Source organism: Aulonocara sp. 'chitande type north' Nkhata Bay, linkage group LG18, assembly GCF_057382095.1.
Source record: "Aulonocara sp. 'chitande type north' Nkhata Bay isolate Kocher_YH1m ecotype deep benthic linkage group LG18, A_spYH_male_GT1.1, whole genome shotgun sequence".
Taxonomy (NCBI): Eukaryota; Metazoa; Chordata; class Actinopteri; order Cichliformes; family Cichlidae; genus Aulonocara; species Aulonocara sp. 'chitande type north' Nkhata Bay.
Window position 1 is genome coordinate 1,901,235 of NC_141361.1, and position 14,480 is coordinate 1,915,714.

The window sequence follows — 14,480 nt, forward strand, 5'->3', positions numbered from 1 at the left end:
CTTTTAATTAAACTGTTTACTGTAGTTATTATCGCCGTGGTGCGTTCAGGGAGATATAAAAGGTTCAGGATGTGCTCGGGGTTAGAGTTTTATTCAAAAACCAAAGACAGCCACAGACGTTTATTTGCAGTCGCCACAGATTAAAGCACATTTCACCTCCTGCTGAGTTTGGAGCAAACACAGTGTTTGTGTTTTGTGTTGTGGAGCCCTGACTCTCGCCTGCAGGCACGTTTTCTCCTCCTCCTGCTGCTCAGGTAGTTTCCATGTGTAAGATGTGTCCTGAGGCTGCAGGTGAGCCAGCAGACACACCCTGAGCCTCAGACACACACTTACTCACACACACACATTATGATCCATCACACACACCCTGCCTGCTTACACACAGAGTCGCACCCAGTTTGACTGTGTTGCCGTACCAACACACCTTAACACACACACACATTTAGTTTATTGAGTCATAATAAATCTTCAGTGCAGATTTTATCGCCAAGTTTGTGAAGAAATTGCAAAACTTTCTGGTTTGATTTCAGCGCTGGTTAAAAAATCTAAACAAGAAGCTGAACTCAGTTAAAGAATCTCCTGGTTTAAAGCAAATACTCTAAATATTATTATTATAAACTGTGAAGTCTCTTCTGTTGGAACAAATTAATCATCAGATGTGATCACACAGTTTGTTGCTTTGCTGTTAATGTTTGAACAGCTACAATTTCTGTAGTTAAATGCAGAAAGTTTCAATGTCCTGAACCAAATGACTCAGTTTTGTCTTTACGATGTGAAAATACTATTTTAGTTTCCTCTTTTTCTGCCTCAGATGCCCTAAATTAAATCAAGTTCCCACTGAAAATCCATTTGTTTCCTCAAAAAAAGAACATAAAACACTCTAAGAGATGCAGGTAGGGCTGTTAGATCATTTTCTACTATTGTTTTCAGGTGATCTATAAATCTTATTGAGCTCGGTCCTTCAGGTGCTTCAGGTTAAATATCTGGTGCCTTCAGGAGAGGAGCTCAGGTTAACACAGACTGATGGATGACAGAAGTTTTATTTAAAGTCTGTCATGTACAAGAAACATCATCTTTAAAACACTCCAGATCAGCTGGTTTCACGGGAGTTAATGCCTGAATACAAAAAAATATCAATTCGGTATATTTTATCTATTCTGTTCTATTTTTTATTCTATTCTGTTCTTTTATACTTTTCTAATACTTATACTAAATATAAACTAAAGGTTTATAATGGCCTGGCTTTAAAACTTTCACTGTTTTGATCATTTATACTTAACAGGCATTTATAACTATGGAGCTCAAATCTGTTTTGCTGGTGTAAAGATGACTGACCAAAGTGTTCATGAAAAGAGGAACATGGAGCACAGCTTTCATGTATTCTCTCCACTGTGTTAGAACAATAAAGGCAAAAAAAGATAGTAAAAAAAGAAGAAGAAGAAACAGAACTTGATGGAGGCCGATTCTCCCTCCGGCCTGAGGGGGCGCTGAAGCACCGGGAGTTACGTTTATTTTTAACCGAAAGTGAAGCGTAACCGGAGGAAGCCAACGCTGATAGTCTGCCGGCGCTTAGCTGCTGAAGTGTGGAGCAGCTTTTGCAATTTTCTGCCCTGGCTGTAAGTACAAATACTTCGGATTATTTTCCCCCGCATTTCTTCTTAATTTAATCATATTTTTTTGCGACGCGATGTGAGTTGAACTTCCGGTGATAAGTAGCTAGCAGGGGCCTAACGTTAGCCTGCAGTCACGCATTTATCAGAAACAATTTTTTATATAAATTGTACTGAAAGTTTAAAGATAAGTGACTTAAATTCGTGATTATAAGTCATCAATTTAATTTTACACTTTGAGGCTAATGTTAAATGCTAGCCAAACATTACAGAGTTGAATCTAATGAATGCTAACAGTGTTTTATGAAATCCAGCCCACAGTAAAAACAACCCGCTGTGCTAATGACGCTGTTATCGTTTGTATCCAGAATCACCGCAGACAGCGGGATTTATCCTAGCGGTGGGCAGTAAATGCATCCATCAAGACTGGGTTTGAGTTACTTCATTTAATTTGCATATTTATGTTGAGTAAAGTGATCCGTACAGCCATGTTTACATAAGTGAGTCACTATCAAAGATCCGTTTGTGTTCAGGCAAGACCAAAGTTCGTCTTAAAAGGTGGTAAGCAGACAGCAGCAAGGCTTCTACCAGAGTTTGGCCAGTTAGTTATTGCAGTAATTTCTTAGATGTGATATTATCCGTCCTCAGTTCAGCAACATTTACTGACTTTCATCCCTCTGTGACTCCAAACCAAATGATTCACAGTAAGTGCCAGATCTAAGCTAAATATCAAGGAGTTTGACAGCAGTTTGTTTCTCAGATTAACTGGTCCACGGAAGAGAAGGACCCTCCTGTCAGTCCACCATGGCAGACATCAAGAACTTCCTGTACGCCTGGTGTGGGAAAAAGAAGCTGACTCCAAACTACGACATCCGAGCAGCGGGCAACAAAAACAGGCAGAAGTTTATGTGTGAGGTGAGCGTTCATTCTGACATCAGGGGGTTTCACTCGGTGAGGTTTTTGTTAACCTTACACCGCACTCCCTGCAGGTCCGAGTCGATAGCTTCAACTACATTGGGATGGGAAACTCCACCAATAAGAAGGACGCGCAGACCAACGCCGCCCGCGATTTTGTCAACTATCTGGTCCGAATCGGAGAGATGAACACAGCAGAGGTCCCGGCCCTCGGGGTCAGGAAGCCGTTCCTGTTTTTCCTTCTGTTTTTTTCTGTAGAGATAAAAACTGATTGTTTCTCTCACTTTGTCTTTTTTAAATGAGTAAGTACGTTTTCTGCCATCAGGCGAGCGCTCCCATCGCAGATCAACCTGATGCAGCTGCAGATGCTGGCTTTGGAAACCTCCCTTCTAGCGGTCCTCTACCACCTCACCTGGTAGTGAAAGCTGAGCAAGGTACCGGCAGCATGGTGGCTTTAACGACTCCAAACATCACAAGTTCTTACTTTAATGTGGTGAGGCGGGTCGGATTAAACGGGTTCAGATATTCAGCCGGCTTCTTTCTGCTTCTCCTTCTTTATTGTTCTCAGGGGACAGCAGCGTCAGTGGGCCGGTTCCAGGAGTGACCGGACTGGGTTACGCAGGAGCAGGAAACTCGGGTTGGGGCAGAGGAGGAAGTGACGGAGGAGCTCAGTGGGACCGAGGAGCCAACCTGAAGGAGTATTACGCCAAGAGAGACGAACAGGAAGCGCAGGCGGTACAAGATAATTCCAAATTACAGTGCAGTGAAAAGCATTGGTGATGTTAACATTAAGCTCCTTAACAGGAAGTAAGCTGCTCCTAAGTTACAGTCGTCCCCCTAAAGCTCAAATCTGAACCAGAACCTTGGACAGATTTACTAAACTTGGAACAACCAGCCAAGTTTACACTCCGAGGACTCTGCTTTCATGAAGAAAACTGGCACTCGGGGAATACGTTTCTACTTTTATTTTTAAACTTTGGCCATTAATAATATGCAGATGCATCATTAGAACCAGAATGAGTTCCCTTATTTGTTCTTCAGGTTTGATTTCTCTCCCTCGCTAAACGAACTCCCGCCTGTGTTTTTGTTTGCAGACTCTGGAGTCGGAGGAAGTGGATCTGAACGCTAACCTTCACGGAAACTGGACTCTGGAGAACGCCAAGGCCCGTCTGAACCAGTTCTTCCAGAAGGAGAAAACCAGTGCTGAGTATAAATACAGCCAAGTGGGACCGGACCACAACAGGTCTGGAATCTCAGAGCTTTTTAGACCGGCTGGAAATTCTAAACCAGATCCAGTCTGAGGGGTTACAGCTGGAGCCGAAACAAACGCTGATGGTGTGACTGTGATTTTAATGAGCTTCAGCTGCTTAATAATTCTCTTTAGCTGAAGAAAAATCAGAAGTATTTCCTAAAAGCAACTGTGATTTTGACCAAAGGACTTGATTTCTCCATTTGAAGAGAATTGATTGAATCTCTGCTGGAAGTGTTTGTCTTTTGTTTCCCTTCAGTTTGGATTTGGTTTGGAGTTCACAGCCGACCTTCAGCCACACACCTGTTTTATCTTGCATGTTCAGACATTCAGTTTCTGATTGTACTGATACGTTCTGATAAACGCTGCTTATTTTAGTCATTCAGCTCACAGATTCTACATAAATGTATCAAATCCATTGGAAAATACAATAATGGCAAAGATTGGCCCCGCCCCCAAAGAGCCGCTCGGCAACCAGACTGGGAAACACGAACTAATCATATTTTTGGCCTGAGCTACAGCAAAGCTTTACAACAGCTTTAGTTGTTTTCTCAGTAAAGATGGCGACGAATGAACTTAACATGGCGTTTCTTCAGTGTTGTGGGAGGAGTCAGAGATGGTGGCATCTCTAGACTGAGCTGTTGTGGAACTTTGTGCATGTGCAGGAGACGTGTGAGGGTGTAAGCTGAAAGTGTTGATCAACAGGGTGGGGGCGGGGCTTCGGCACAAATAATCGAAGCTCCGCCCGGAGAGCGAGCGCTGTCCTTGAAGTGACGGGTGGTAACGCTCAGAAGCGCCTTGAGCCGACTGTTGTTGTCATTTGGCGCTTTATAAATAAAATTGAATTGAATCTTCTTTGTAAAAAAATAAAAAAATTGCCAGTTTATGTAAAACAAGACTTGGAATTTCTGATTATTCTAAAATAATTTCCTCCAAAGAGCAGCGCGAGGGTTTTACAGGACGTGTTGATTTTATGTCCTCCCCTTCTTCTCCTGCTGTTTCTTTCTGTTTCCTCTTGTTTTCATCTCCTGCTTCCTTTTGATCTTTTTACATCTTTCTCTTTATTCCTGCTCAGTTCTCCTGTTATTTTCCTCGTTGAATGAAATTCTTAAAGGTTATATTCTCTTTCAGCACGCACCAGCTGGGTCTCAGCTCAGCCGTCATCGTATTCCCAGACACCTGTAAACACGTCTTCTTTGTCTTCGTGCACATAAATGTGTGACAGTAGCCTGAATACGACCCAGCTGGTGTGTGTCGCGCTGCAGAGCTGACGTGTGTTGGTTGGTGGTTGATGTTCAGGACGTTCCTGTGTGTTTTTCTGCTGGACTTGCTGTAAACCCAGAGACCTCCAGAGTGTGTCGGCTACACCAGAGAGCTCTCACTGTTCGAACTGAGCGCAGACACCAGCTAACTCGCACTGAAACAAGAACAACTAGAATAACTAGAACCTGAGCCCGACAAACCCAGACTGGTTTGAGTTGATGAATTGTTGTAATGTGAGAAATGAGCTGTGATAAATGTCAGCTGGTGAATTGGGCAGGAGGTTACTTTCAGAGGCTGGAGTGAGTTTCCTGCTCCATCAAAGAACACCGAGGTGATGCCAGAACTCACAACCACACCAAAGGAAGACATGGGACAGTGTTTAGGTGCACTAAAGCTGTCCCATGGGTGCAGCTCAGGGCTTGGTGGAGTCTGGTTGTGATTTCTGGTGTCGCTGTTCACCGCAGGGCAGAGCGCAGCCAGGAGAATCAAAGCTGTTGATTGGTCTTTAAAAATCCCAAAGTCTGGCAGAAAAACATGCAGGCTTCCTCCTGAGAGTGCAGCAGGTGAGTTCAGCTCCTAAGTCTACGTGCAGTTTGATGCTTTTGTTCTAGAAACAAGGAGTGAAGCCGTGACGTTTGTCTTTGTGTCTGCAGGAGCTTCATAGCAGAGATGCAGCTTTTTGTGAAGCAGCTCGGCAGAAGTAAGACTCCAGAACATTTCCTATTAAATGCTGAAGTTGTTTTAGATGATCAGCAGTGAAAGAGGTCAGAACAGGACGCAGAGAGAGCGCTACAAACCAAAATGGCAACCACACCGGACTCTGTGCGAGCGTGCCCGAGAAGAATTCGATTTTTATTAGTCTGTTCTCGGATTAACACTGGATGGAAAAGTTACAGAAATTGTGATAAATGTGATCAGAAACCATGAAACACCAGTTGCTTTCTGTTGTTCGTGTGAGTCAAACGTTGCCGGGTTTGCTCTGCAGGGATCACGGCTCGAGAGCACGGCTCCAACAAGAAGCTGGCGGCTCAATCGTGCGCTCTGTCTCTGGTGCGACAGCTGTATCACCTGGGAGTCATCGAGGCGTACTCCGGGGTCACCAAGAAGAAGGAGGGAGAAACTGTACGTTTAAAAACAGGCAGAGACTGAACGACACATCACGCAGCTCGTTTTTAAAACAGGATTTTGTTATTTTGGCACAGTTGGAGGCGTTTGAGGTCAACGTGTCCCCAGACCTACAGCAGCAGCTGGCCTGTGTGGTCCAGGAGCTCGGAGTCAGCGTCCCCCCACCGGTGAGTCGCATGAAAGCGTTCGCACTTGCTGTTCAGTGTCTGTCAATCGAACCCACCCTTCAAAGGCAGCACGTAGCAAATAAAGCAGTGTGCTGTGACGAATCTGAAGTCTGTCGCGCTGATGTTCGTGGACGTACGCATGAAACCAGTGAAACACTCTTCAGTGCACCGGACTGCAGATGTGATGTGGTGATGCTCTTCAAAGCAAACTGTCATCGTCAGAATAAACGGAGCGTTTACATTCGATTCAGTAACATGAAGGTTTTTATGTTCCAGTCTGCAGACCCCAGCAGCCCGGTGTCTCTGGTTCAGGGGAAGCTGGCGTACTTCGAGCCGTCACAGAGGCAGACCGGAGCCGGAGTCGTCCCCTGGTCGCCGCCTCAGGTCAACTGGAACCCCTGGACCAGCAGCAACATCGACGAGGGGCCGCTGGCCTACGTGAGTCTCACGAACCCTGAAACCCTAAAGTAGGATCAGTTTGTGGCTCGTTGATCTTTATTAGCAGGTATTCAGAAATCATGTTATTAATTCGAGTCCCACAGGCTGTGCAGACACTCGGTGTCTTACAGTCATCAGAGTCGTGCAGCTCTTCCCTCTGTCCTTTGTTTTCCTGACAAAACTCTGATTTCTAAATCGGAGCGAGTCGTGGTGAAAGCCTTCCGTAAAGACCCCGTTCTAACCCCTTCAGTGCCCTCCGGAGCAGATCAGCGGCGACCTGCACGACGAGCTGCAGTACCAGCTGGAGCATGATGAAAACCTGCAGAAGGTCAGTCTCCTTTACCTTTACGTCTGCGTTGATGAAAGCGTGCCGTGAGACTTAACGATGCTGTCGTTCAGATCCTGATGGAGCGCGAGCAGCTGCCCGTCAAACAGTTTGAGGAAGAGATCATGGCGGCCATCGACAAAAGCCCTGTGGTGATCATCAGAGGAGCGACGGGCTGCGGTAAAACCACTCAGGTCCCTCAGTACATCCTGGACCGCTTCATCAAGGGGGGCCGAGCATCGGACTGCAACATCGTGGTCACGCAGGTAACGCCGAGGCGTCCTTTCACCCGCCTCGTTTACCTGAGAGCTTACAGCCTGTCTTCTGTATTGTTGATCAAGCAAACATTAAGCGGCTTTAAGCTCACTTCATTGCAGTTTGAGGTCTGATCCGTGTTTGAGCTCCGTGTGCTCCGTAAACCTCCGCACAGCAGCCCTGACCTTCTTCTTCTCTGCAGCCCAGAAGGATCAGCGCCGTGTCCGTGGCTGAGAGGGTCGCCTTTGAGAGAGCAGAGGATCTTGGGAAAAGCTGTGGCTACAGTGTCCGATTTGAGTCCGTCCTGCCTCGACCCCACGCCAGCATCCTCTTCTGCACCGTCGGTATGGAAACCACTGTGCTGCTGCCTCAGCAACTAAGCAGCGAAGCCGTGGTTACTTCGCTGGGCGGGGGAAGCGATTTGGCGGTCCGGCCGTGTAGATCTGAGTGTTTTCTGTGTTTCAGGTGTTCTTCTGCGGAAGCTGGAAGCAGGAATCAGAGGCATCAGTCACGTCATCGTCGATGAGATCCACGAGAGAGACATCAACGTGAGTTTGTTTGTTCGCTGATTTTTAGGGACTCACTGAGCCAAAAACACCCCGGGGGCTTCTGTCCATGTGTCTGACCCTCTGTGTGTCCGTGCAGACGGACTTCCTCATGGTGGTCCTCAGAGACGTGGTCCAGGCATACCCGGACGTGCGCATCATCCTCATGTCGGCCACCATCGACACCACCATGTTCAGAGAGTACTTCTTCAGCTGCCCCGTCATTGAGGTGTTTGGACGCACCTTCCCTGTCCAAGGTACCTCCGACTCACCGGCCTCACCTGTGTGTGGAAACATTAAAATGATGATTGTCTGTGGACTTTCCTGTAATATAAACTGAGGATAAGCACTCATACAAGTGTTTGGTGACCCGTTAGCCGGGAGGTTTGGGTGTAATGGTGAGCGTGGTGCGTCCTGCAGGTTTTAGATCTCACCCTGGGTCAACACACCTGAATCAAATGATGAGTTGATGACCAGGCCTCTAGAGAACTTCAGGACATGCTGAGGAGGTCATTTAGCCATTTAAATCAGCTGTGTTGGATGAAGGACATCTTAAACCTGCAGGACACCGGCCCTCGAGGCCTGGAGGTCCCCTGCCCTAAACTGTTTAAGCCAATAATCAGTGTAGTAAACAGTTATTGTTATATCAGCGGGTTTGAAAAAACCTCTTCCTTGTTTTCAGAGTATTTCCTGGAGGACTCCATCCAGATGACAAAGTTTGTGCCTCCACCGATGGACCGAAAGAAGAAAGACAAAGACGAGGAGGGAGGAGACGACGACGTGAGAAACGTTTTTAAAATTCTTCTGCACTGTGACGAACGTCAGAATTACATGTGATTGCAAAACGTTTCTCCCCAGACTAACTGTAATGTGATCTGCGGGCCGGAGTATACGCCGGAGACGAAGCATTCGATGTCTCAGATCAATGAGAAGGAAACGTCCTTCGAGCTGGTGGAGGCGCTTCTGAAGTACATCGAGACGCTGCAGGTGGCCGGCGCCGTGCTCGTCTTCCTGCCCGGCTGGAACCTCATCTACTCCATGCAGAGACACCTGGAGAGCAACCCACACTTCGGTACGCGTCACACCACACAACACCAATAACGCCTTAAGTGGAGAGTCACTGCTGTGGGGACTGTTGACCGAAACACTCCCCCTGACACTGCAGTGGAAAGCAAGAGACTTCTTGGATCTTGGTTTTTAGCTGGTGTTGTGTAGCGTTGTTGCTCATCGTGCGAGAGCACTGTGAAAAATCTGGTATGCTGTGCTTTTCAGGAAGCAACCGGTACCGAATCCTGCCGCTGCACTCTCAGATACCTCGAGAGGAGCAGAGGAGGGTGTTTGAACCGGTTCCTGATGACATCAGAAAGGTCAGTGACAGGAATACATAAAAGCTTCATCCTAAATTTAACTTGTGGAATTCAAACCGTTTCAACGATGACCGACGTGGATGAGATGAAGTGTGTCTGATATGTGCTACATGCACTGAGCATGTCTGAACCACACGCTGACGTTTCAGGTCATCCTGTCCACCAACATCGCCGAGACGAGCATCACCATCAACGATGTCGTCTACGTCATCGACTCCTGCAAGTAAGTGTCGCTGCGCTCACAGGTGTAGTTTCTCTTCCTGAGGTCAGCGTCTGAGCGGGTTAGGGGTTAAAGGTCGCACTGTTTGCTGTGCTAACAGGCAGAAAGTGAAGCTGTTCACCTCCCACAACAATATGACCAACTACGCCACCGTCTGGGCCTCCAAGACCAACCTGGAGCAGAGGAAAGGTCGAGCCGGCAGAGTCCGACCGGGGTTCTGCTTCCACCTCTGCAGCCGCGCTCGATTCGACAAGTAAGGCGCGTTGATCCTCCGGCACGCCGCGGGCTGCAGCGTTTGGGTGTTAACATCCGTCTCTGTGTGGCTGTGCAGGTTGGAGACTCACATGACTCCAGAGATCTTCAGAACTCCGCTGCATGAAATCGCCCTGAGCATCAAACTGCTGAGACTCGGAGGCATCGGCCACTTCCTGTCTAAGGCTATCGAGCCACCGCCACTGGACGCCGTCATTGAGGCTGAACACACCTTGAAAGGTACGAAAGGCCTGGTCTGAAGGGAAACGGACTATCGGGGCTGCTGGGAACTTAGTTCTGTGTGTCTTGGTTTGTCCTCTCACAGATCTGACGCTCTGATTTATAGATTTTAAATGATCAGCCCTGCTGTGGCCTGTTTTTATGCCTGTGTTGGTGTTCTATGCCCTTTGGTCTGATTCTTGTCTGTACTTCATAAAGTTGACATGTTATGTTTTGTTTTTGAAGATCCTTTTTTTGCCGTCAGTTTCCACATGAATTATTTTCACTGTAATCTCCGTGTTTGTTGCAGAGCTGGACGCTCTGGACTCCAACGACGAGCTGACCCCTCTGGGGCGGATTCTGGCTCGGCTGCCGATCGAACCTCGGCTGGGGAAGATGATGATCATGGGCTGCATCTTCCAGTCAGTTTTTCGTCTCTCTGCTGATTTTCTGATTCTCTCAGCGTCCCGTCTTTAAATGAAATTCTCATTTTCGTGTTTCCCTCCAGCGTCGGCGATGCGATGTGCACCATCTCGGCCGCCTCCTGTTTCCCAGAGCCTTTCATCAACGAGGGGAAGCGTCTCGGCTTCGTGCACAGAAACTTTGCTGGCAGTCGTTTCTCGGATCACGTGGCGCTGCTGTCCGTGTTCCAGGCCTGGGACGACGTCAGGTCTGTGCCGCGTGCTCTTACAAATGAATAGCTAAATCAGAAAAATGGTAAACTTCACATGTAGAGCGGTAAAGTTACAAAAGACCTCTGCAACACGAGTGACAGGAGGTGTCGTTTTCTCCCTGAAACGTCTCGTTTGTGAACACTTGTTGTTCTGCTCAGGATTAACGGAGAGGAGGCGGAGAGTCGCTTCTGTGACCACAAACGTCTCAACATGTCGACTCTGAGGATGACCTGGGAGGCCAAAGTCCAGCTGAAGGAGATCCTGGTGAACTCTGGATTTCCTGAAGGTACCCGAACGCACCATCCTGACACACAAAGCTGATTGAACCGGCCGGGAGCTCACCTGCACTTTCGTTTCCCTCAGAGTGTCTCATGACGCAGATGTTCAACACGGTGGGGCCGGACAACAACCTGGACGTGGTGGTCTCTCTGCTGACCTTCGGCTCGTACCCCAACGTCTGCTACCACAAAGAGAAGAGGAAGATCCTGACCACCGAGGGGCGCAACGCCCTCATCCACAAATCCTCCGTCAACTGTCCCTTCAGCAGCCACGACATGATCTACCCGTCGCCGTTCTTCGTCTTCGGCGAGAAGGTGAAACCCAAAACTGCCACGTTCACCTTTTAACATGAATATTATTGCTTTTGTGTAAATTAACAACAGCAGGTGGTTTTTTCTGTAGGTTTTCTCACTAAATAAATTTTTAGATGAATTTACGGCCCTCGCAGCATCACAGCCAACATTTCTCTCGGGTGGGGACGTTTCTGTTTTCAGATCCGAACCAGAGCGATCTCGGCTAAAGGGATGACTCTGGTCAGTCCTCTGCAGCTGCTGCTGTTCGCCTGCAAGAAGGTGACCTCTAACGGAGAGATCGTGGAGCTCGACGACTGGTGAGTGACCGACCGACCTGCAGCTCGTCAGCACTCTCACTCACTTCCTGTTTCCTCTGAGGCACTGCGATTCGCTCTCCTCTCAGTGACCTTTCACTTTAATGATGGCAGGATCAAACTGACGATTGCTCACGAGGTGGCGGGGAACATCCTGGCTCTGCGGGCCGCCCTGGAGGCGGTGGTGGTGGAGGTGACCAAAGACCCGGAGTACATCAGACAGATGGACCAAACCAACGAGCGGCTCCTGAACGTCATCAGACACGTCTCCAAACCGTCGGCGGCCGGGCTCAACATGATGGCCACCAACCAGAGGTAACGGACGTCCTCAGACAGGAAACGCAGCCTGCCTGTTTCCTTTTTCCACATGAATGAAGGAACGTTTTAGTTCATCCTTTCAAATCGCAGATTTTTCTCCCTCTATGATGAAACTTTGATGTTTTGATCTTCTTTGGGTCTCTGCTTCATCCTGTTATTACTCACATCGCCTCTGAAAACAAACTTTAGACCTTCAAACATCTCATCTCCTCTGTTTGTGTGTCTGTGCAGGATGGGAGACGGTCCACGACCTCCGAAGATGCCGCGTTTTGATGGAGGAGGCGGCGGCAGAGGTTACCAAGGAGGAGGAGGCTACAGGGGAGGATATGGAGGAGGAGGAGGGGGATACAGAGGAGGTGGAGGATATGGAGGAGGAGGAGGATACAGGGGTGGTGGAGGATATGGAGGATACAGAGGAGGCGGTGGTTATGGTGGAGGAGGAGGTGGTTATAGGGGAGGCGGAGGTGGAGGAGGAGGTGGTTACAGAGGAGGTGGAGGATACAGAGGCGGCGGCGGGTACAGAGGAGGATACTAACCTTAAAAATCAGTCGCCTCGTCTTCTTCTTTCGTTTATTTTGTAAAAGATTAATGTGAAATCGAGCGCCGCAGTTAAAATGATGTTTGACTGGAACCTGCTGATGTTGGTTTTTATGGTCTGTGAATGAAAACGTCTCAATAAATCTGTCCTGTTCCTTCATCGCGTTGGCTCATTCTTCCTCTTCACACATTGAAAGTCTGAAGATCCAACTCATCAGGATTAGTTTGAGTTTAAACTTAAAATTAAAAATCCCACAAGTTTGGACTCGTGTCAAACAGAAGTTATTGCTTAAAGAGTGTCCACAAAATAAAAGCAGAAACTATTTTAAATAATGCAGGTTAACTTAAAAAGGTTCTGGCTGTGAGGGCCCAGCAGGAGGCGCTGTCTCACGCTTTCTTTTTTCTAAATACTTCTGTTTTTTTAAATACATGAAGGTACAAAAGTAAAATACAGATTTTAAAAATACTTTTTTGTTAAATAAACATGAGGATAGATTAAAATTGACCACAATTAAATCACCCCACCACAGACCCATCCACCTGCAGGAGGACTGACCTGGATGGGGTGGCATCACCTCCCCGTGGGCAGGGACCCTCGGCTGTTGATATGTGCTAGACATCTTCATACTCATCTCAGTCTCCTGAGAGGAGCTGGGCAGGGGTGGGTGTATGTTGGGTTTTTCTCTGATGGATAAGACCCGTCCTTTTCTTTGGCCACCTCTCGTAGCTTCTCAGTACAGTCATGGCCAAAAGTTTTGAGAATGACACAAATATTTGATATATTGAAGTAGAGCTGCACAGGGGCGGATCTAGAAGGGTGGCATGGGGTGGCAAGTGCCACCCTAAAATGATCCCTTGCCACCCCAGTTTTGCATATGACAGTGTTGTTTATTAAAATAAGACAGCATTAACATTTTGAGCGTAGTTACAGTCAGCAGTGAATATAAATGCTAAAACTGAATATATTGCATAGTGTCCCCCCCCTGCACCAGTAACAAATGGTTCAGCCCATAGCAGGACCGGCTTTTTTCTTGTTTTCAGTAGCAAGCGATGCTTATGATCGTGCCAGAGCACATTCTGAACAACACCATGGGAAATTCGCTTTTTACACAGGTGGGTGGATGTTACACTCTGGAAATGGAAGGAAGGTGAGTGTTATTAACCCTCTGTGGTCCACGGACACGCTGCACCTCCAGATCACATGACTAATGTAAGCTGACACAGCAACAAGCTGCAGCCACGCTGAGTCTCTGTTTCAGCCACATTGAAAGTTCGGACTTCAAAGTTTTTAAATTTTAATTACAGGCCAGTAAATCCAGAGTTATGATAATATATAGAAGCCACGCTTCGTTCTAAATACTGTCGTCACGTTTGTGTGTGTGTTTGTGTTTTAAGCGTTTTCTAAGGACAGCGCGAAAACCCTCTTTCCTATCGGTGGAAAAATGCACCATGTCGCCCAATTTAAAAAACAAAAGTCAACATGTGGGATTTGGTTGTTTAGGAAGAGGGAAAACTTTTGGGGGTGACGGTAACGGCAGCGAGACAGAGCGAGCGAGAGAGAGAGAGTTTAGATGTGGCAGATTTGTGACGTTTAGTGTGGAGTGTATACTTAGTGTGTTGTGTTGTGTAGTCGTTGTTTTGTTTTGTGTCACAAAGGCACATTTGCAATATAAACACTGTCACTGAGTAGAAAACCAGCGGAGTGATACAGCTGCTGTTGTCAGGCCTGCAGGTTTATCCCTGAGCTGTTCTGTCTTTTGGTGGACAAGCTTTGTTTACTGTCACACATCATTTGTGGGGCATCTTATTGCGAAACCTGATTGTTCTCTCACTTTAGTTTTAGTAATATTTTTAAATTCTTATACAAAATGAAAAAAAAAAAACGGCAGGTGTATTGGCTGCATTTTTAGATAAATAGCTGTATATGTTTACAAAATGTACATTTTATATTTGCATTTCAAGTTATAAACATTTGCTCAACATGTCTGTGGGTTTTTGTTTAGAGTAAAAAAAATACTACTAGGATTTTAAGTTCTTTGTGTGATTTCAGATCAGTAATACTAATGCAGTATGTCAGTCAAAACAACTAAATTCAGTTGAGCTGAAAAGATACCA

General features: G+C 46.9%; 1 protein-coding gene across 1 annotated transcript; it reads left to right on the forward strand.

Moving 5' to 3' along the window:
* Positions 1-1,461: 1,461 nt before the first annotated feature.
* dhx9 (DEAH (Asp-Glu-Ala-His) box helicase 9) lies at positions 1,462-12,525 on the forward strand. Its single transcript, XM_086271660.1, has 28 exons — positions 1,462-1,616; positions 2,371-2,525; positions 2,600-2,740; positions 2,851-2,959; positions 3,094-3,260; positions 3,620-3,768; positions 5,691-5,737; positions 6,023-6,159; positions 6,240-6,329; positions 6,606-6,767; positions 7,018-7,095; positions 7,167-7,358; positions 7,550-7,691; positions 7,813-7,895; positions 7,993-8,149; positions 8,575-8,672; positions 8,751-8,964; positions 9,165-9,259; positions 9,409-9,482; positions 9,580-9,732; positions 9,811-9,971; positions 10,261-10,372; positions 10,459-10,620; positions 10,783-10,910; positions 10,988-11,217; positions 11,398-11,513; positions 11,625-11,825; positions 12,060-12,525. The coding sequence occupies exons 2-28, from the start codon at positions 2,415-2,417 to the stop codon at positions 12,361-12,363; spliced, it is 3,813 nt and encodes a 1,270-aa protein (XP_086127786.1). The 5' UTR covers positions 1,462-1,616; positions 2,371-2,414; the 3' UTR covers positions 12,364-12,525.
* Positions 12,526-14,480: the final 1,955 nt, after the last annotated feature.